At 54.9% G+C, this 19,945-nt stretch overlaps 1 protein-coding gene across 1 annotated transcript in view; it reads right to left on the bottom strand.

The window, feature by feature from the left end:
- Window positions 1-19,945, bottom strand: part of ghra (growth hormone receptor a) — a 156,361-nt gene that overhangs the window by 48,205 nt on the left and 88,211 nt on the right. The window contains exons 4-5 of the mRNA XM_038803919.1: window positions 11,830-12,065; window positions 1,243-1,372 (exon numbers count right to left, since the gene is read on the bottom strand). Of these exons, the coding sequence (XP_038659847.1) occupies window positions 1,243-1,372; window positions 11,830-12,065 (366 nt within the window). The remainder of the gene's footprint in view (window positions 1-1,242; window positions 1,373-11,829; window positions 12,066-19,945) is intronic.

Below are 19,945 nucleotides of genomic sequence, written 5' to 3'. Positions count from 1 at the left end.
AGGTTTAGATTAGAAAAAGGACACACGAACTTAAAGTGTTCCTAATCCCCTAATAGCACCATCTATTATCTATAATCGGTGGTAGTGATTAAATCACCCTTTATAAGGTTATATATTCTGTTCACCTGCACACAGCATTTAGATAAATTACAGAAATTTGTACATTTTTTGCTTCTATTCATAGCTACAAAGGCAGAATATACAAGTGGTCATCAGGTGGAGATATTTAGATCACAAATTGTTCTTGTCGCTCAGGGTTTGATTTTATTTAATACAAAGGAGGCAGTGGATGAAGATGTTAATCATCAGATGAGAAATAAACTATTATCCACGAAAAAGACAGATCGATCAGGGAGGCAGGGTGTAAAGCGACATGGATCATGGTGATGTCGCCTGGTTACACTTGGTTCATTAGCATTAAAAACAACCCTCCCCAACCCCCCCACTCCCGCCCCATTCAGGCGCATCATCTCCAATAACATCTTCACCCCCGTGTCAATCAAGAATCTATCGAGCTCTGCCTTAAAAATATTCAAAGATTTTGCTTTCACTACCTTTTGAGGAAGAGAATTCCAGAGACCCGCGACCCTCTGAGGGAAAATATTTCTCCTCATCTCTGTCTTCAATGAACAACCCCTTATTTTTAAACAGTGATCGAGATTTGCACGGGAACAGTGGTTAGCACTATTGCTTCACAGCTCCAGGGTCCCAGGTTTGATTCATGGCTTCGATTCGGTTCACTAACTCAGTGAACATGGATGGGCAGAATGGCCCCCCCCCATCTGTGCTGTATCTTTCCTGTGGTCTGGGTGGGTGGCTGAGAAATCCTTGGAATCTTTCTTGGTCGCATCTGCCATTCAATGTATAGTATGGGTGTTAACTCACGTTAATCCCGAACGTTACAAGTATAAGACAGATATCGTAAATTGTTTTATCTTTCCGACTTTGCAAACTAAAGTTTATTTTTGTTTGTCCAAAGCCTATGGAATCTTGTGGCTTTATTCTATTGGTAAGTGTCTTGAATCTCAATCTCTGTCTACTTCAAACAAAATGTTGGTGGTCCCTAACCAGATTTCACAAACAGCTTGGGGCTCTAGTCCAGGATCAAAACAAAGTCGGAATGGGCACTCCAGAATGTTTCTGAGATTTCAGTAAAAGCAGATCTCCATGTTCCCCCCACACATTCGTTCGGGGCGCCCACACGTAACCCAAGTGCAGAAATGCGTCATCGTCAAACCTTACCCCTTTGTGTAAAAGAACCTCAGCCGCCTCCGTTCAGTCAGGTTCTGATAGTTTCCAACACTCCACCTGCACGTGAAGGTCTCCTGCTCAGGCGAGCGACATCCTGTGATTCTCGGCCTTTCTAAAGGAACTGCAGCAGAGGGGAGTGAGAAACTGGCACGAGTGAAATACTCTCCACAGCACTGTAGCCATGCTCAAGGAAGTCAAATTAAAGCAAAATACTGCGGGTGCTGGAAAACTGAAATAAAAACAGGAAATGCTGGGTAAATTCAGCAGATCTGCCAGCGTCTGTGCAGAGAAAGGCAGAGTTAACGCTTTGAGTCCAATTGACTGTCGAAGTTCTGTGAAAGTGTCAATGGAAACTCAGGTGGCACACAGGTTAGCACTGCTGCCTCACAGCACCGGAGGCCCTGGTTCGATTACAGCCTCGGATGCCTGTGCGGAGTCTGCACGTTCTACCCGTGTCTGCGTGGGTTTCCTCCGGGTGCTCCGGTTTCCTCCCACAGTCCAAAGACGTGCAGGCTAGGTGGAGTTGGGGATAGGGCGGGGAGTGGGCTCAGGTAGAGTGCTCTTTTGGAGGGTTGATGCAGGCTAGATGGGCCGAATGATCACCATCTGCGCTGTAGGGATTCTGTGGACTTGAAATATTTTTTTTTTTATAAATGTTTTTATTCAGTTTTCGTATTTTATATTGAACAAATTACAAATTGTTAGGAGAGAGAAACAAAAAAAAACAAACAAAAACAAACACGCAAAAATTAACATACATATTTACAGGTAAGCATCTTCGTAGTAGTAACTGCGCCCCCCCCCCCCCCCTCAACATGTTTATTTAGCTTGGTTTTGGGCCTTAGCTAGCCATCGAACCCCCGTAACGAACCTGTAGCCCTCCCGCTACCTTCCCCCGACTATTCTTCCTCTTGTACATTGGCCACAAATAGGTCCCGGAACAGTTGCATGAATGGCTCCCACGTTCTGTGGAAGCCGTCGTCCGACCCTCGGATGGCGAATTTGATTTTCTCCATTTGGAGAGATTCCGAGAGGTCGGACAGCCAGTCCGCAGCTCTGGGCGGTGCTGCTGACCGCCAGCCAAACAGGATTCTACGGCGGGCGATCAGGGAGGCAAAGGCAAGGGCGTCCGCCCTCCTCCCCAGGAATAGATCTGGCTGGTCTGAAACCCCGAAGACCGCCACTATCGGGCATGGCTCCACCCTCACCCCCACCACTTTGGACATAGCCTCGAAGAAGGCTGTCCAGTACTCCACGAGTCTTAGGGCAAGACCAGAACATGTGGGCGTGGTTGGCCGGGCCTCTTTGGCACCGCTTCACATCTGTCTTCCACCTCCGGGAAGAACCTACTCATACGGGTTCTTGTTAGGTGGGCTCTATGTACCACTTTTAGTTGCGTCAGGCTGAGCCTTGCGCACGTGGAGGTGGAGTTGACCCTATGCAGTGCTTCGCTCCAGAGTCCCCACCCTATCTCCATCCCCAGGTCGTCCTCCCATTTCCTCCTTGTTGCGTCCAGTACGGTGTCGTCCCTATCTACCAGTCGGCCATACATGTCACTACAGTTCCCTTTCTCTAGGATACTTGCGTCCAGTAGGTCTTCCAGTAGTGTCTGTCGTGGCGGTTGTGGGTACGTCCTTGTCTCCTTTCGTAGGAAGTTTTTGAGCTGCAGGTATCGTAGCTCGTTCCCCCCAGCTAGCTGAAATTTCTCTGTCAGTTCGTCCAGTGTTGCGATCCTGTCGTCCGTGTATAGGTCCCTGACTGTCAATGTTCCCCCCGTCCTGCCTCCACCTTTTGAAGGTGGCGTCGGTCAGTGCTGGTTTGAACCTATGGTTGTTGCAGATGGGAGCCCTGTTCGACATTTTGGTCAGGCCAAGTTGCTGCCGCAGTTGGTTCCAGGATTGGAGGGTGGCTGTCACCACTGGGCTGCTGGAGTGTTTTTTGGGTGGGGATGGGAGTGCTGCCGTGGCGAGGGCCCGGAGGGAGGTTCCCATGCAGGAGGCCTCCTCCGCACGCACCCACTCAGCTTCTGGCTCCTGGATCCATCCCCTTACTCGTTCGGCTGTTCCTGCCCAGTGGTAGAATTGTAGATTCGGGAGGGCTAACCCTCCCCTGGTTTTTGTTTTTTGTAAGACCTTCTTTGGGATCCTAGCATTTTTACCCCCCCATACGAACGCCATGATGAGTTTGTCCAGCGCTTTGAAAAAGGCCTTGGGGATGTAGATCGGAATGGATCTAAACAGGAAGAGGAACCTGGGCAGTACGTTCATTTTGATCGTCTGAACTCTCCCCGCGAGGGAGAGCGGGAGTGTGTTCCATCTTTGCAGGTCCTTTTTAACTTCCTCCGTCAGGCTGGTGAGGTTCCATTTGTGGATCCCTTTCCAGTCATGGGCTATTTGGATCCCCAGGTAGCGGAATTTATGTCGGGCTTGTTTGAACGGCAGCCCCTTTAGTGCTGCCCCCCCCCCCCCTTGCGGGTGTAATGGGAAGATCTCACTTTTGCTCATGTTGAGTTTGTAGCCCGAGAAGGCTCCAAACTCTTTCAGGAGCGCGATGATTCCGTCCATGCTGCTTTGTGGGTCCGAGATATAGAGGAGCAGATCATCCGCATAGAGTGAGACTCTGTGCTCTCTACCTCCCCTTCGGATCCCCCTCCAATTTTTTGCTGCCCTGAGCGCGATTGCTAGCGGTTCGATTGCTAGTGCGAACAGCAGCGGGGACAGTGGGCATCCTTGTCTGGTGCCCCTGTGCAGCTGGAAGTATTGGGAGTTGGTATTGTTGGTCTGTACACTCGCCATGGGAGCGTTGTACAGGAGCTTTACCCAAGCTGTGAACCCTGTTCCAAGCCCGAACCGCTCCAGTACCTCTATGAGGTATATCCATTCGACTCTGTCGAAGGCCTTTTCTGCGTCCAGGGAGACGATCACCTCTTGTGTTCTCTCCCCGGAGGGGGTCATTATCACGTTCAGCAGGCGCCTGATGTTCGCGGTCAGCTGTCTACCTTTGACAAAGCCCGTCTGGTCCTCTGTGACCACCTCAGGTACACAGTCTTCTAGCCTTTTGGCTAGGATTTTGGCCAGTATTTTGGCGTCTGCATTCAGCAGAGATATGGGTCTGTATGACCCACATTCCGTTGGGTCTTTGTCTTTCTTAGGTATCAGCGAGATTGAGGCCTGTGCTAACGTGGGTGGCAACGTGCCCCTAGCTAGCGAGTCTGTGAACATCTCCCGCATGTGCGGGGCCAGCGCTGTCGCAAATTTTTTGTAGAAGTCCGCCGGGAATCCGTCCGGTCCCGGCGCCTTCCCCGCCTGCATGGAGCTAATGCTCTCCATGATCTCTCCCAGTGCTAGTGGTGCTTCCAGATCCCGTTTTCTGCCCTCTCCCACAACTGGTATGTTCAGTCCGTCAAGAAACCGGTTCATCCCAGCCTTCCCCGTTGGGGGCTCTGAGGTGTACAGCTCTTGGTAGAAGGCCTTGAAGGTTTCGTTAATCCTCTCTGGTTCTGTTTCCAACGTGCCTCTGGTATCTCTGATTTGCGCAATTTCTCTGCTGGCTGCCTGCTTTCTCAGCTGGTGGGCCAACAGGCGGCTGGCTTTGTCTCCGTGTTCGTATAGGGCCCCGCGTGCCTGGCGGAGTTGGTGTACTGCTTTCCTGGTGGAGAGCAGGTCAAAGTTCCTTTGTAATTCTTTCCTCTCCGCCAGGAGTTCTACGGTCGGGGCCTCGGAGTATTTATGGTCTACCTCCAGTATGGAGTCGACCAGCTTCTGCCTAGCCACCCTTTCCTCCCTATCTCTTTGCGCTTTGTAGGCTATGATTTCCCCTCTTAGTACGGCCTTAAGCGCTTCCCAGAACATGGAGGGTGAGACCTCCCCGTTTTGGTTGATCTCAGTGTACTCCGCTATGGCCTGCGCTATCCTTTCGCTGAAGGCCTTGTCAGCTAGTAAGGCACCGTCCAACCTCCATTTGGGGCGCTGGGCCCTTCCCGTCTCTAGCCACACGTCCATGTAGTGTGGAGCGTGGTCTGATATCACAATTGCGGAGTATTCCACCTTGTCTATCTCTGGAAGCACCGTTTTCCCCACCACAAAGAAGTCAATTCTGGTGTACACGTTGTGTACTGGGGAGAAGAAAGAGAATTCTTTCTCCCCCGGGTGGGCGAATCTCCAGGGGTCTACTGCTCCCATCTGCTCCATATAGTGGCTGAGTTCCCTTGCCATGTTTGAGGTTTTCCCCGTTCTGGGGTTTGATCTGTCCGTCGTTGGGTCCTGTACACAGTTGAAGTCCCCCCCCATGATTAGTCGGTGCGTCGCTATGTCCGGGATTTCTGCCATGGTCTTTTGGATGAAGCTCGTGTCGTCCCAGTTGGGCGCGTACACGTTAACTAGAACTACCGGCGCCCCATCCAGGGCCCCGCTGACCATGACATACCGTCCCCCTGGGTCCGTAACCGTCTTTGTCGCCCTAAACATTGTCCTCTTGCCAATCAGGATCGCCACCCCCCTGGCCCTTGCCCCATAACAGGAATGATAGGTTTGTCCCACCCAGCCCTTTCTTACCCGCAGTTGGTCCTGCTCCCTCAAGTGCGTCTCTTGGAGGAAGACTATGTCGGCCCTCATGTTTCTAAGGTGGGTGAGGACTCTAGATCTCTTCACTGGGCCGTTAAGTCCCCTTACGTTCCAGGTGACTATTCTGGTGGGGGGCTTCTGCCCCCTTGCTCCTGTGGGGTTAACCATATTTGTCCGGTGGACGCGCCCCTGCCCTCTGGGGTTTCCCTTTGTTAGGGGGCCGTCCAGGATGTCCACTATCACTGCTCTCCCCATGCGGTCGGGTCCCTGCGCTCCGGGGTTCCCCCTTGTCCCGGGGACACCCGCCATGGCCGTCCACTTTGTGTCCGCCACGCGGGTAGTCCCCTGCACTCCGGGGGGCCCCTTCACCCACAGACCGTACTGGGTGGGTGCTTGCAGCAGTTCCCTGTTTCGAGCCCTTGTCTGTGGCACTTTGTGGCCCTATTCCCTTACTGGCCTCTTTTGTCCCTTCGTCCCTGCGTTTCCCCTCCCTGGTCTCTCGCCCCCCGAGTGCCCCCCCCCCCGCTCTATCCCTTTCGGGGATACCCCTGTATACCCCTCCATTGCCCCTCTCTCCCCCATTCCTGTCCCCATTTGCTCTCCCACCTTTGATGGGTGATCCCCCCCCTCCCCTGCCTGGCGCCTTCCCCCCTGTTGGGGTGCGCTGCGGCCCTGCTCTGTTGCGCGCCCCCTTCGCTAGCTTTCCTGCAAGCACGGTGGCTCCCCTCTCGGAGGTTGCTGTCCCGCTTCCCCTCTCCCCTCTCCAGTACTCCCGTTCCCTCGTGCCGGGGCCTGGCCTCCCACCTGGAGCGGGCCCTTGGGCATTGGGTTGTTTTCCGTTCTGGGTGTTCCTGCCAGGGGGGAGGGGGCTGGCTTTGCCTCGCCCCTCCCCACCCCCCCGTCGGCATGACGTATCTCCTTGCCATGGGCCCCTCGTCCCTACTTCCCATGGCGTTTTTCCAGCCCGTGCTCCTCGACGAATCTATTCGCCTCGGCAGGGGCTGTAAAGAAATATTCCTTGTGTTGGTATGTGACCCAGAGTTTTGCTGGGTACAGCATACCAAAACGTACTTTGTTCTTATAGAGAGCTGCTTTCGCTCTGTTGAACTCCGCCCGTCTCTTAGCTATGTCCGCTCCAAAATCCTCGTAGATTCGGATGGCGTGCCCGTCCCAATTGCAGGCTCTATTCTCCTTGGCCCAGCGCAGGATTGTCTCCCTATCCCGGTACCGGTGCAGTCTGGCTATAACTGCTCTCGGTTTTTCCCCTTCCTTGGGCTTCGGGCGCAGTGACCGATGAGCTCTGTCCATTTCTGGTGGGGTGGGAAAAGTTTCCCGCCCCACTAAGGAGCCCAGCATCGCAGCCACGAATGTTGTGGGATTTCTACCCTCTATCCCCTCTGGCAGGCCCACTATCTTAATATTTTGCCTTCTCGAGCTGATCTCCTGGTCGTCTACCCTGCCCTTCAGGCTCCCCTGTGTTGCACTCAGTTTCACCATTCCCCTCTCCAGGGATATGACCCGGTCGCTCGCGTCAGTCGCTGCCTTCTCCAGCTCTTTAATGGTTGCCCCCTGGGCTTCCAGTATCTTCCCTTGGGCTTCCAGTATCTTCCCTTGGGCATCCACTTTCTTCTCCAATCTGGTCAGAACCTGCTGCACCCCTGACATGGCCCTGGTCACTGCTGCCTGTGCTGCGGCCTCTGCGTCTGCTTTTAACTCTGCCTTGATTGCCTGCAGCTGCTCCCTCACCACCTCGGCAAAGGCTTCCTTCCAATTCACGCCCCCCTCTAACCCCAGGGGAGAGGTTGCCCGCCCGTCCAGCTCTTCTGGATGCGGCGAAGCATCCTTCCCGCCGCTTCGCGTGTTGACTCGTTCGCCCGAGCTGGCTTTCCCTTTGCCCAGTCTACTTCCGGTGCCCCCTTTCTCTTGGCTCCCTTCTGGCACTTTTTTCTCCCCCTTCCCCTTCATCTTTTCTTCTCTCCTTGTTCTTCTTTTCCCCCTTTTCCGCACCCTATTTTTATTTTATTTATTATTATATATCTATATATGTATATATATATATATATTTTTTTTTTTTTTTTTAATTTATTTCCCCTACCCCTTTTCTCTTTACCAGTTTTCTTTTGGGAAGAACAGAAATACAAGTCTCTTTTTTCTTTTGTCTTCTTTCCCCACTCAACCAGGAGAGAGAGAGAGAGAGTCCCTTTGTCTTTGCCACGTGGTGGTCACTGCAGTTGGGGGGGGGGGGGGGGGGCGAGTGGGCCGGTGGGTCGCTGCCGGTTGGGGGGGGGGGGTGTCCCCGCTGCTGGCTGGGGGGGGGGGGGGTGTCCCCGCTGCGGGCGGGGGGGGGGGGGGTGTCCCCGCTGCTGGCTGGGGGGGGGGGGGGGGTGTCCCCGCTGCTGGCTGGGGGGGGGGGGTGTCCCCGCTGCTGGCTGGGGGGGGGTCCCCGCTGCTGGCTGGGGGGGGGGTGTCCCCGCTGCTGGCTGGGGGGGGGGGGTCCCCGCTGCTGGCTGGGGGGGGGGGTGGGGGGTGTCCCCGCTGCTGGCTGGGGGGGGGGGGGGGTCCCCGCTGCTGGCTGGGGGGGGGGGGGGGTGTCCCCGGTGGTGGGTGGGGGGGGGGGGGGAGAGAAGAGGGGCCGCCGCCGCCGCACCGCTCCTGGCCCGCGTGGGGGGGGGGGGGAGAGAAGAGGGGCCGCCGCCGCCGCACCGCTCCTGGCCCGCGTTGGGGGGGGGAGAGAAGAGGGGCCGCCGCCGCCGCACCGCTCCTGGCCCGCGTGGGGGGGGAGGGAGAGGGGATGGACCTGCTGCTGTTGGGCCCCCCTGTCGCCGCTCCGCTGCCGCTCCGGCTCCTCCGCTCCGGCTCCTCCGCTCCCGCTCCGGCTCCTCCGCTCCGGCTCCTCCGCTCCCGCTCCGGCTCCTCCGCTCCGGCTCCTCCGCTCCCGCTCCGGCTCCTCCGCTCCGGCTCCTCCGCTCCCGCTCCGGCTCCTCCGCTCCCGCTCCGGCTCCTCCGCTCCGGCTCCTCCGCTCCCGCTCCGGCTCCTCCGCTCCGGCTCCTCCGCTCCCGCTCCGGCTCCTCCGCTCCGGCTCCTCCGCTCCCGCTCCGGCTCCTCCGCTCCGGCTCCTCCGCTCCCGCTCCGGCTCCTCTGCCGGCGCTCCTCCTCCGCCGTCCGGCCTGTCGGGAGGGGGGGGGGGTTGTTCTTCTTGTCTGCCGCTTGCGGGAGCCCCTCTCCCTGCGACCTCCTCGCTCGCCGCCCGGAAGTCAAGTTCGGGACTTGAAATATTGACGGTGTTTCTCTCTCCACAGATTCTGCCAGACCAGCTGACTTTATCCAGCATTTTTGTTTTTAATCCCAGGGAGTAAATCTGTTTTCTGAAATATGGGTACAAGCGTTTATTCGTCAAGCACAGGCCTTGGGATGGGCAAGGGTACAGAAGGAAACATTGTCGAGCACAGCCGCTCTTTCTGAGACTTTCTGAAAGCTGAGTTCTAACTTGAGTCAGGCCTGGTATCGTCACACATTCCCATTATCTTTATAACGCTTGTGCCAACTTAAGGTCAACTGTTATGATCCCAACTGATGTTGACACCAGAGAAGTCAGATCCCAGAGTGAAACCTGGCTCGATAGATCCTCACTTAGTTTTTTTTTTCAACCGTGGAGCCAGTCACACTAAAAATTTACGATATTGCACTGGCCAAAAGTATTGGAAAGATTTCAAACACCAGAAAATTATTCAAACTCATGCTGTTCCAACAAAACCCTTACAGACACAAAACCCCAGTGAAGATTTACCACCATCTCAACACCAAGGCTGCCTTCTGGCTGCTTCCAGTTTTCCATCTGGCGGAGAGGTCGCTGGATGCTCTTCCCCAGCTAGTATCTCTCCCGACACACCCAAAAATCAAAATCTAAACCCATCATCATATAAACTTCAGAGCAAACAGTGGAGATCCCTGAACTCAGTTTCCCAGCAGTCTTGTGGGATTTCTTATTACAAAGAAAATTACAGCACAGGAACAGGCCCTTCGGCCCTCCCAGCCTGCGCGATCCAGATCCTTTATCTAAACCTGTCGTCTAGTTTCCAAGGTCTACTTCCCTCTGTTCCCGCCCGTTCATATACCTGTCTAGATGCCTCTTAAATGATGCTATCGTGCTGCCTCTACCACCTCCGCTGGCAAAGCGTTCCAGGCACCCACCACCCTCTGCGTAAAAAAACTTCCCACGCACATCTCCCTTAAACCTTCCCCCTCTCACGTTGAAATCGTGACCCCTTGTAACTGACACCCCCACTCTTGGAAAAAGCTTGTTGCTATCCACCCCGTCCATACCTCTCATAATGTTATAGACCTCAATCAGGTCCCCTCTCAACCTCCGTCTTTCCAACGAAAACAATCCTAATCTACTCAACCGTTCTTCATAGCTAGCACCCTCCATACCAGGCAACATCCCGGTGAACCTCCTCTGCACCCTCTCTAAAGTATCCACATCCTTCTGGTAATGTGGCGACCAGAACTGCACGCAGTATTCCAAATGTGGCCTAACCAAAGTCCTATACAACTGTAACATGACCTGCCAACTCTTGTACTCAATACCCCGTCCGATGAAGGCAAGCATGCTGTATGCCTTCTTGACCACTCTATCCACCTGCGTTGCCACCTTCAGGGTACAATGGAGGGTTTAGAATGTCTGCCTCCACTCTGCCGCATGCACAGAGTGACCTGACTATCTTCTGTCTTTCCCTGAGTCACTGGACCCCTGGCACTCGGCAACAACACAGTTGACCCCGCTGCAACCCATCTTTTTGCTTCAAACCTAATTAAAAATGCATGTATGCAAACAGGGCCTCCAGACTTTCCAGCACCAAGCTGACATAAAAACTCGAAACGGAACTGGAGCCATGTTCCACTCATTTAACACACACAGATATAAATTAAACATAGGCCTGAATTCTTCGCCTGTGGGGCGCACACATTGGCTGGTCCCGTACAGGGGTGCCAAACGCTGGCCAGTGAACGTGAATCACACTGTGAGAAAGGCTGAGCACTGACAGGGAGAGTGGGAAGAGAGTAGGCATTACTTTTCCAATATGCTCCCTCAGGGGCACAGTTACCCCGGAGGTGTCTCGGGGAGCCTGCTGGCCCGTGGACGGTAAAACTGCCGCGAGTGTCTGGGCAGCACAATCAAGCTCAGACCTCAGTCCCCAGGCACATTGGCCAATTTTATTTCAGATCTGACTGTTCACCCCGTCCTGGATCGAGATTGTAGCTCAAATGTAAATCCTACCTGGCCAATCGGCCGGTCCCCAAACCATAAAGGCAGAGCAGCCACTTAAAATCCCGGTCAACCGGTGTTGAATTAATTTAAATTGGCTTCTCGATTGTCGGAAGGCGCACTTCCAACTCGCGCGTGTACCCACTGGCCAAAATATCGGGCAGGTCCGCGATGACATCAGGACGCAGGACCGCCATCTTCTCAAGTGGTATTACATGCTTCTTGGTTGGGTGCGCACCTGAACTTTACACGTAAAATTCTGGTCTTAAAAATTATACATTGTTCCTACACAACTGAAGCCAATCATGCCTCCCCACCGATCACCCTTTGCGCTTACACCCTCTATGCCAACTCACCCAGTATGCACCATGGGGAGACCTCAGGTGCCATAGTGGGATGAAACAACATAAAATTCCAAATGTCTATTGCAGATTTCACTGTGTTAAAAAAAGTACTCTCAAGGACAGCATTTAAATCCCTTCAAGTACTTAAATCCCTTATATCAACAAATATTTATTTCAAGTATTTAATTCTTTATGAAAGACATTTCTATTCATAGCCCCTCAAAAACAGCAAATATCTCGATAACCACTTGGAGTTGGCCTACAAACCCTGCCCCCTGAAGATTAGCCGACCAGTGGCTTTGCCACCATCTCCCCTGAACTGGCTGTTTAAAGAGAGTCCCTGAATACTGTCTGGGCTCTCTCATGTTATCAGTGATCGTGTTTTGTTTTTAAAACTCAACTCACCTTCCACTGATTGCGACGTTGGAAGGAACACTTTCAAAATGTTGCTGAAGCCACTGAAATTGCCGGTGTCGGGATATGAACATCGCAGCCGGACCTCGTACTCCTTCCCTATTGTAAAGTTGTAGAGTGGCTGAGGCGGATGCTGGTTTGGCAAGGTTTCAATCTGGGAAGGAAAGGGCACAGTCCCAGTTTCAGTGCAGATAGTAGGGTGAAACAATGAGACAACGAGGGCAGGGATTTAAAACAATAATTGTGCTTGAAGATAAGCCTCTATCAGTATTCATTTAATTTTATTGATAGAAAAACAAAATGTAAATGGTTAAATATCCAGCAGGTAAGGTGTACAGACTGGATTGTCCATGGTCGCAGATGGCTGCTGATTGAGTTGCGAATGATCAAGCTCCCATTAAAAACTGTATGAAATGAGAAAGTACCATTCGGCCCATCACTACGCCTTTGAACAATCAAAGTGCAATAGGGGCTGTTTAGCACAGTGGGCTAAACAGCTGGCTTGTAATGCAGAATAAGGCCAGCAGCGCAGGTTCAATCCCCATACCGGCCTCCCCGAACAGGCACCAGAATGTGGCGACTAGCGGCTTTTCACAGTAACTTCATTGAAGCCTACTCGTGACAATAAGCAATTATTATTATTTCCATTTTAAGAACAAAAGAACTAGGGGCAGGAGTCGGCCATCTGGCCCCTCGAGCCTGCTCTGCCATTCAATGAGATCATGGCTGATCTTTTTGTGGACTCAGCTTCACTTACCCATCCGCTCATCATAACCCTTAATCCCTTTACTGTTCAAAAATCTATCTATGCCTTAAAAATATCCAAAGAGGGAGCCTCAACTGCTTCACTGGGCAGGGAATTCCATAGATTCACAACCCTTTGGGTGAAGAAGTTCCTCCTCAACCCAGTCCTAAATCTGCTTCCCCTTATTTTGAGGCTATGCCCCCTAGTTCTGCTGTCACCCGCCAGTGGAAACAACCTGCCCGCATCTATCCTATCTATTCCCTTCATAATTTTATGTTTCTATAAGATTCCCCCCTCATTCTTCTAAATTCCAAAGAGTATAGTTCCAGTCTACTCAACCTCTCCTCGTAAACCAATCCTCTCAACTCTGGGATTAACCTAGTGAATCTCCTCTGCACCCCACCCCCTCCAGTGCCAGTACATCCTTTCTAACTAAGGAGACCAAAACTGTACACAATACTCCAGGTGTGGCCTCACCAGCCCCCTACACAGCTGCAGCATAACCTCCTTGTTTTTAAACTCCATCCCTCTAGCAATGAAGGACACAATTCCATTTGCCTTCTTAATTACCTGCTGCACCTGCAAATCAACTTTTTGTGATTCATGTACAAGGACACCCAGGTCCCTCTGCACAGCAGCATGCTACAATTTGTTACCATTTAAATAATAATCCATTTTGATGTTATTCAACTCAAAATGCTCATTATCAACATTGAACTCCATCTGCAAGACCCTTGCCCACTCACTTAAACTATCTATATCCCTCTTCAGACTTTCAGTGTCCTCGATACACTTTACCACTCATCTTAGTGTCATCAGTAAACTTTGACACATTGCCCTTGGTCCCCAACTCCAGATCATCTATGTAAATTGTAAACAATTGTGGGCCCAACACGGATCCCTGAGGGACACCACTAGCTACTGATTGCCAACCAGAGAAACACCCATTAATCCCCACTCTTTGCTTTCTGTTAGTTACCAATCATCTATCCATGCTAATACATTACCTCGAACACTGTGCACCGTTTCTTATGCATCAGCCTTTTATGGGGCACCTTATTGAATGCCATCTGGAAACCACATCCACCGGTCCACCGTGCTTGTAACGTCCTCAAAGAATTCCAGTAAATTAGTTGAACATGACCTGCCTTGCATGAACCCATGCTGCGTCTGTCCAATGGGGCAATTTCTATCCAGATGCCTCGCTATTTCTTCCTTGATGATAGATTTAAGCATTTCCCCCACTACAGAAGTTAAGTTAACCGGCCTATAGTTACCCGCCTTTTGTCTGTCTCCTTTTTTAAACAGTGGCGTCACATTTGCTGTTTTCCAATCTGCCGGAACTGCCCCAGAGTCCAGCAAATTTTGGCACATTTGCTATTTTTCCCGCCATCTCTTTTAGTATCCTGGGATGCATTCCATCAGGGCCAGGAGATTTGGAATGCATCCCATGACTTCTCAATCTATTTAATCTCCTGGGGTAGATGAATAATAATAATAATAATCTTTCATTGTCACCAGTATAAAGTTACTGTGAAAAGCCCCCAGTCGCCACATTCCTGCACCTGTTTGGGTAAGCTGGTACAGGAATTGAACCCGCCCTGCTGGCCTTGTTCTGCATTACAAACCAGCTGTCTAGCCCACTGAGCTAAACCAGAATAACAGTTCAAGACCCTGGAATTGCATCTCAAATTACCTCCTGAAATTACACCACACCTCCCTCCTGTCAACTGAAATTAAAAATAAAATAAAAGTTGATATAATTGGTCCTTTTGCAGGATCAGGATTGCCATGTGGTTTCAGTATTTACAATGTTCTTCTGAAAAATGAGAACCTACAATATTCGCCAATATCCAGACACATTCTGCAGTGAACAAGCTGAATTTACACAGAGCCTTGACAAATGTCCCAAAGAGGGAATGCCAGAGTATCATTTCCACACGGCACACCACCGAAAGACCAAAGCCAATACATAGAAACATGGAAAATAGAAACAGCATGAGGCCATTCAGCCCTTCGAGCCTGCTCCTCATTCATTATGAACATGGCTGATCATCAAGTTCAATACCCTGATCCCGCCTTCCCCCATATCCCTCGATCCCTTTCGCCCCAAGAGCTGTATCTAATTCCTTCTTGAAATTACACAACGCTTTGGCCTCAACTACTTTCTGTGGGAGTGAATTCCACAGATTCCCCGCTCTCTGGGTGAAGAAATTTCTCCCCACCTCAGTCCTAAAAGGTTTACCCCTTATCCTCAAACTATGACCCCTAGTTCTGGACTCCCCCACCATTGGGAACATTCTTTCTGAATCTACCCTGTCCAATCCTGTTAGAATTTTGTAAGTTTCTATGAGATCCCCTCTCACTCTTCTAAACTCCAATGAATATAACCCTAACTGACTCAGTCTCTCCTCTTAAGACAGTCCCACCATCCCAGGAATCAGCCTGGTAAACCTTCGCTGCTCTCCCTCCATAGCAACAACATCCTTCCTCAGATACGGACACCAAAACTGCCCACAATACTCCAGGTGCGGCCTCTCCAATGCCCTATACAATTGCAGTAAAACATTCCTATTCCTGTACTCAATTCCTGTTGCTATGAGGCCAATGTATCATTTGCCAATGTCCAGAGAGTTCAGGGAAAGTGGAAAGAGTGCAGTAGATTTGGAGGAGGTTAGAGAAAGGGACGGTCAAGGCCATGAATAGAAGTGATGAGATTTTAAATTCCACGCATTGTGTGATCGGGAGCCGAAAGATACAACTGCAAATTAGAACAGGAGAGCAGTCAGGTGTAATCATTGATATTACAAATTACTACCTTCAGTACCTGAGCCCTGATATTATAATATTATAGGGGGGGGGGGGGGGGGGGGGGGGAGAGAGAGAGAGAGATGTAGTGTCTCCAAATTTTCAGATGATCACTGTTACTTCGCAGCTCCAGGGTCCCAGGTTCGATTCCCCACTGGTCACTGTCTGTGCGGAGTCTGCACGTTCTCCCCGTGTCTGCGTGGGTTTCCTCCGGGTGCTCCGGTTTCCTCCCACAAGTCCCGAAAGACATGCTGTTAGGTGAATTGGACATTCTGAATTCTCTCTGTGTACCCGAACAGGCGCCAGAATGTGGCGACTAGGGGCTTTTCACAGTAACTTCATTGCAGTGTTAACGTAAGCCTACTTGTGACAATGATAAAGATTATTATTAACACCAAATCAGGTTCAATTACTTTACTATCAACCTATTTAGCATCATCGTCAATGTTTGAAAACTGACGATTCAAGCCCATTACTAGAGAAGTAATCCAAGCTCATCAGAGAGGGAGAAACAAAACACAGAATAAAAATAGTTTCCTCCGTGTTAAACCATTCTCCGTTAAACCATTCTCCGTGTTAAACCATTCTCCGTTAAACCATTCTCCCTGTTAAACCATTCTCCGTGTTAAACCATTCTCCGTGTTAAACCATTCTCCGTGTTAAACCATTCTCCGTTAAACCATTCTCCGTGTTAAACCATTCTCCGTTAAACCATTCTCCGTGTTAAACCATTCTCCGTGTTAAACCATTCTCCTTTAAACCATTCTCCGTTAAACCATTCTCCCTGTTAAACCATTCTCCCTGTTAAACCATTCTCCGTGTTAAACCATTCTCCGTGTTAAACCATTCTCCGTGTTAAACCATTCTCCGTGTTAAACCATTCTCCGTTAAACCATTCTCCCTGTTAAACCATTCTCCCTGTTAAACCATTCTCCGTGTTAAACCATTCTCCGTGTTAAACCATTCTCCGTGTTAAACCATTCTCCGTGTTAAACCATTCTCCGTGTTAAACCATTCTCCCTGTTAAACCATTCTCCGTGTTAAACCATTCTCCGTTAAACCATTCTCCGTGTTAAACCATTCTCCGTGTTAAACCATTCTCCGTGTTAAACCATTCTCCGTGTTAAACCATTCTCCGTGTTAAACCATTCTCCGTGTTAAACCATTCTCCGTTAAACCATTCTCCGTGTTAAACCATTCTCCAACAACATTTATTTCTGCAGTTGAACCTCACGTAAACGCGAGGCTCCACTCAGCTTGCTGTTGTGAAAGGACACTTGAACGCGAGGTGGATTTGATCATCTGTTACTTCAAGTGGCACTCAATGAACACGCGCCTGTCACTGGGAGGCTTGGCTGACGGCGCACAGCTGGCTGGAAAGGCAGTGCTGTCCCTTCAACAAGGCCCCAGAGACAGTGCAGGAGTTCCTTCCAGCTGCCGCCTGCTTTCTCTGGCCTCTTGCTGTCCCAGGCTGAGTGGACGCGTGAATGTTCACACATTGTATTGAGAAGGTTATTCTGAAGGTGCACTGCAGGTCAGTCAGCATCCATGGAGAAGAGAGATGTTGAGGGCACTACGCCAGCCCATCGGTACGTGCAGTTTATTTATTAATGCAGCAAAATCTGATTTCAGAGGCATTGGTGAAACGTTCCCCGGATCTGGAGGGAAAATGCAAAGTGTGCTGTGCCCGAAGGCCGCTCCTTGGCTGACTGTCGGCTAATGCTGCACCTCAGCTGGCTTCTTGGCTGTTTGTCTCATTGCTGGTGGTTTTCCAGGGTCAAGGCGAGGGGGCACGGTGAAGGGGCACGGTGAGGGGGCAGGGCGAGGGGGCACGGCGAGGGGGCAGGGTGAGGGGACAGAGTGAGAGGGCACTGTGAGAGGGCAGGGCGAGGGGGCAGGGTGAGGGGGCAGGGTGAGGGGGCAGGGCGAGGGGGCAGGGTGAGGGGGCAGGGTGAGGGGGCAGGGTGAGGGGGCACGGCGAGGGGGCAGGGCGAGGGGGCACGGCGAGGGGGCAGGGCGAGGGGGCACGGCGAGGGGGCAGGGTGAGGGGGCAGGGCGAGGGGGCAGGGTGAGGGGGCAGGGTGAGGGGGCAGGGTGAGGGGGCAGGGCGTGGGGGCAGGGTGAGGGGGCACGGTGAGGGGGCAGGGCGAGGGGGCACGGCGAGGGGCAGGGCGAGGGGGCAGGGTGAGGGGGCAGGGTGAGGGGGCACGGCGAGGGGCAGGGTGAGGGGGCAGGGCGGGGGCAGGGTGAGGGGGCAGGTGAGGGGGCAGGGTGAGGGGGCAGGGTGAGGGGGCAGGGTGAGGGGGCAGGGCAAGGGGGCAGGGTGAGGGGGCACGGTGAGGGGGCAGGGTGAGGGGGCACGGTGAGGGGGCAGGGCGAGGGGGCACGGCGTGGGGGCAGGGCGTGGGGGCAGGGCGAGGGGCACGGCGTGGGGGCAGGGCGTGGGGGCAGGGCGAGGGGGCACGGCGAGGGGCAGGGCGAGGGGCACGGCGAGGGGGCAGGGCGAGGGGGCACGGCGAGGGGGCAGGGTGAGGGGCAGGGCGAGGGGGCAGGGTGAGGGGGCAGGGTGAGGGGGCAGGGTGAGGGGGCAGGGCAAGGGGGCAGGTGAGGGGGCAGGGTGAGGGGGGCAGGGTGAGGGGGCAGGGTGAGGGGGCAGGGTGAGGGGGCAGGGCGAGGGGGCACGGTGAGGGGGCAGGGTGAGGGGGAGGGGCGAGGGGGCACGGGTGAGGGGCAAGGTGAGGGGGCAGAGTGAGGGGGCAGGGCGAGGGGGCAGGGTGAGGGGGGCAGGGTGAGGGGGCAGAGTGAGGGGGCAGGGTGAGGGGGCAGAGTGAGGGGGCAGAGTGAGGGGGCACGGTGAGGGGGCAGGGCGAGGGGGCAGGGTGAGGGGGCAGGGTGAGGGGGCAGGGCGAGGGGGCACTGTGAGAGGGCAGGGCGAGGGGGGCAGGGCGAGGGGGCAGGGTGGAGGGGGCACGGCGAGGGGGCAGGGTGAGGGGGCAGGGCGAGGGGCACGGCGAAGGGGCAGGGTGAGGGGGCAGGGTGAGGGGGCACGGCGAGGGGGCAGGGCGAGGGGGGCAGGGTGAGGGGGCACGGTGAGGGAGGCACGTGTGAGGGGGCAGGGTGAGGGGGCAGGGCGAGGGGGCAGGGTGAGGGGGGCAGGGTGAGGGGGCAGGGCGAGGGGGCAGGGTGAGGGGGCAGGGCGAGGGGGCACGGCGAGGGGGCACGGCGAGGGGGCAGGGTGAGGGGGCAGGGTGAGGGGGGCAGGGTGAGGGGGCAGGGTGAGGGGGGCACGGCGAGGGGGCAGGGTGAGGGGGGCAGGGTGAGGGGGAAGGGCGAGGGGGCACGGTGAGGGGGCAGGGCGAGGGGGCACGGTGAGGGGGCACGGCGAGGGGGCAGGGTGAGGGGGCAGGGTGAGGGGGAAGGGCGAGGGGGAAGGGTGAGGGGGAAGGGCGAGGGGGCACGGTGAGGGGGCAGGGCGACGGGGCACGGTGAGGGGGCAGGGCGAGGGTGCACGGCGAGGGGGCAGGGTGAGGGGGCACGGCGAGGGGGCAGGGTGAGGGGGCACAGCGTGGGGGCAGGGTGAGGGGGCACGGCGAGAGGGTAGGGCAAGGGGGCACGGTGAGGGTGCAGGGTGAGGGGGCAGGGTGAGGGGGCACGGCGAGGGGGCAGGGTGAGGGGGCAGGGGTGAGGGGGCAGGGTGAGGGGGCACGCGAGGGGGCACGGCGAGAGGGTAGGGCGAGGGGGCACGGCGAAGGGTAGGGCGATGGGTCATCGGTGAGGGGCACCGTGAGGGGGGCAGGGTGAGGGGCAGGGTTAGGGGCCGGCGAGGGGGCACGGTAAGGGGGCAGGGCGAGGGGGGGGGGGGGGGCAGGGCAGGGGGCAGGGTGAGGGGGCAGGATGAGGGGCAGGGTGAGGGGGCAAGGCGAGGGGGCAGGGTGAGGGGGCACGGCGAGGGGACAGGGCGAGGGGGCACGGTTATGGGGTGGTGCGGGGGCACGGCGAGGGGGCACGGCGAGGGGCAGGGTGAGGGGGCACGGGCGCGGGGGCAGGTGAGGGGGCAGTGCGAGGGGGCACGCGGGACAGGGGCGAGGGGCAGGGTGAGGGGCACGGCGAGGGGTCAGGACAAGGCGAGGGGGCAGGTGAGGGGGGGCAGGGTGAGGGCAGGGCTTGGGGGCAGGGTGAGGGGGCAGGGTGAGGGGGCAGGGTGAGGGGGCAGGGTGAGGGGGCAGGGTGAGGGGGCAGGGTGAGGGGGCACGGCGAGGGGGCAGGGTGAGGGGGCAGGGTGAGGGGGCAGGGTGAGGGGGCACGGCGAGGGGGCAGGGTGAGGGGGCAGGGTGAGGGGGCACGGCGAGGGGGCAGGGTGAGGGGGCAGGGTGAGGGGGCACGGCGAGGGGGCAGGGTGAGGGGGCAGGGTGAGGGGGCACGGCGAGGGGGGCACGGTGAGGGGGCAGGGTGAGGGGGCAGGGTGAGGGGGCAGGGTGAGGGGGCAGGGTGAAGGGGCACGGTGAGGGGGCAGGGCGAGGGTGCAGGGTGAGGGGGCACGGCGAGGGGGCAGGG

Source organism: Scyliorhinus canicula, chromosome 8 (assembly GCF_902713615.1).
Source record: "Scyliorhinus canicula chromosome 8, sScyCan1.1, whole genome shotgun sequence".
NCBI lineage: Eukaryota > Metazoa > Chordata > Chondrichthyes > Carcharhiniformes > Scyliorhinidae > Scyliorhinus > Scyliorhinus canicula.
This window is presented reverse-complemented; position numbering and strand designations above follow the sequence as displayed.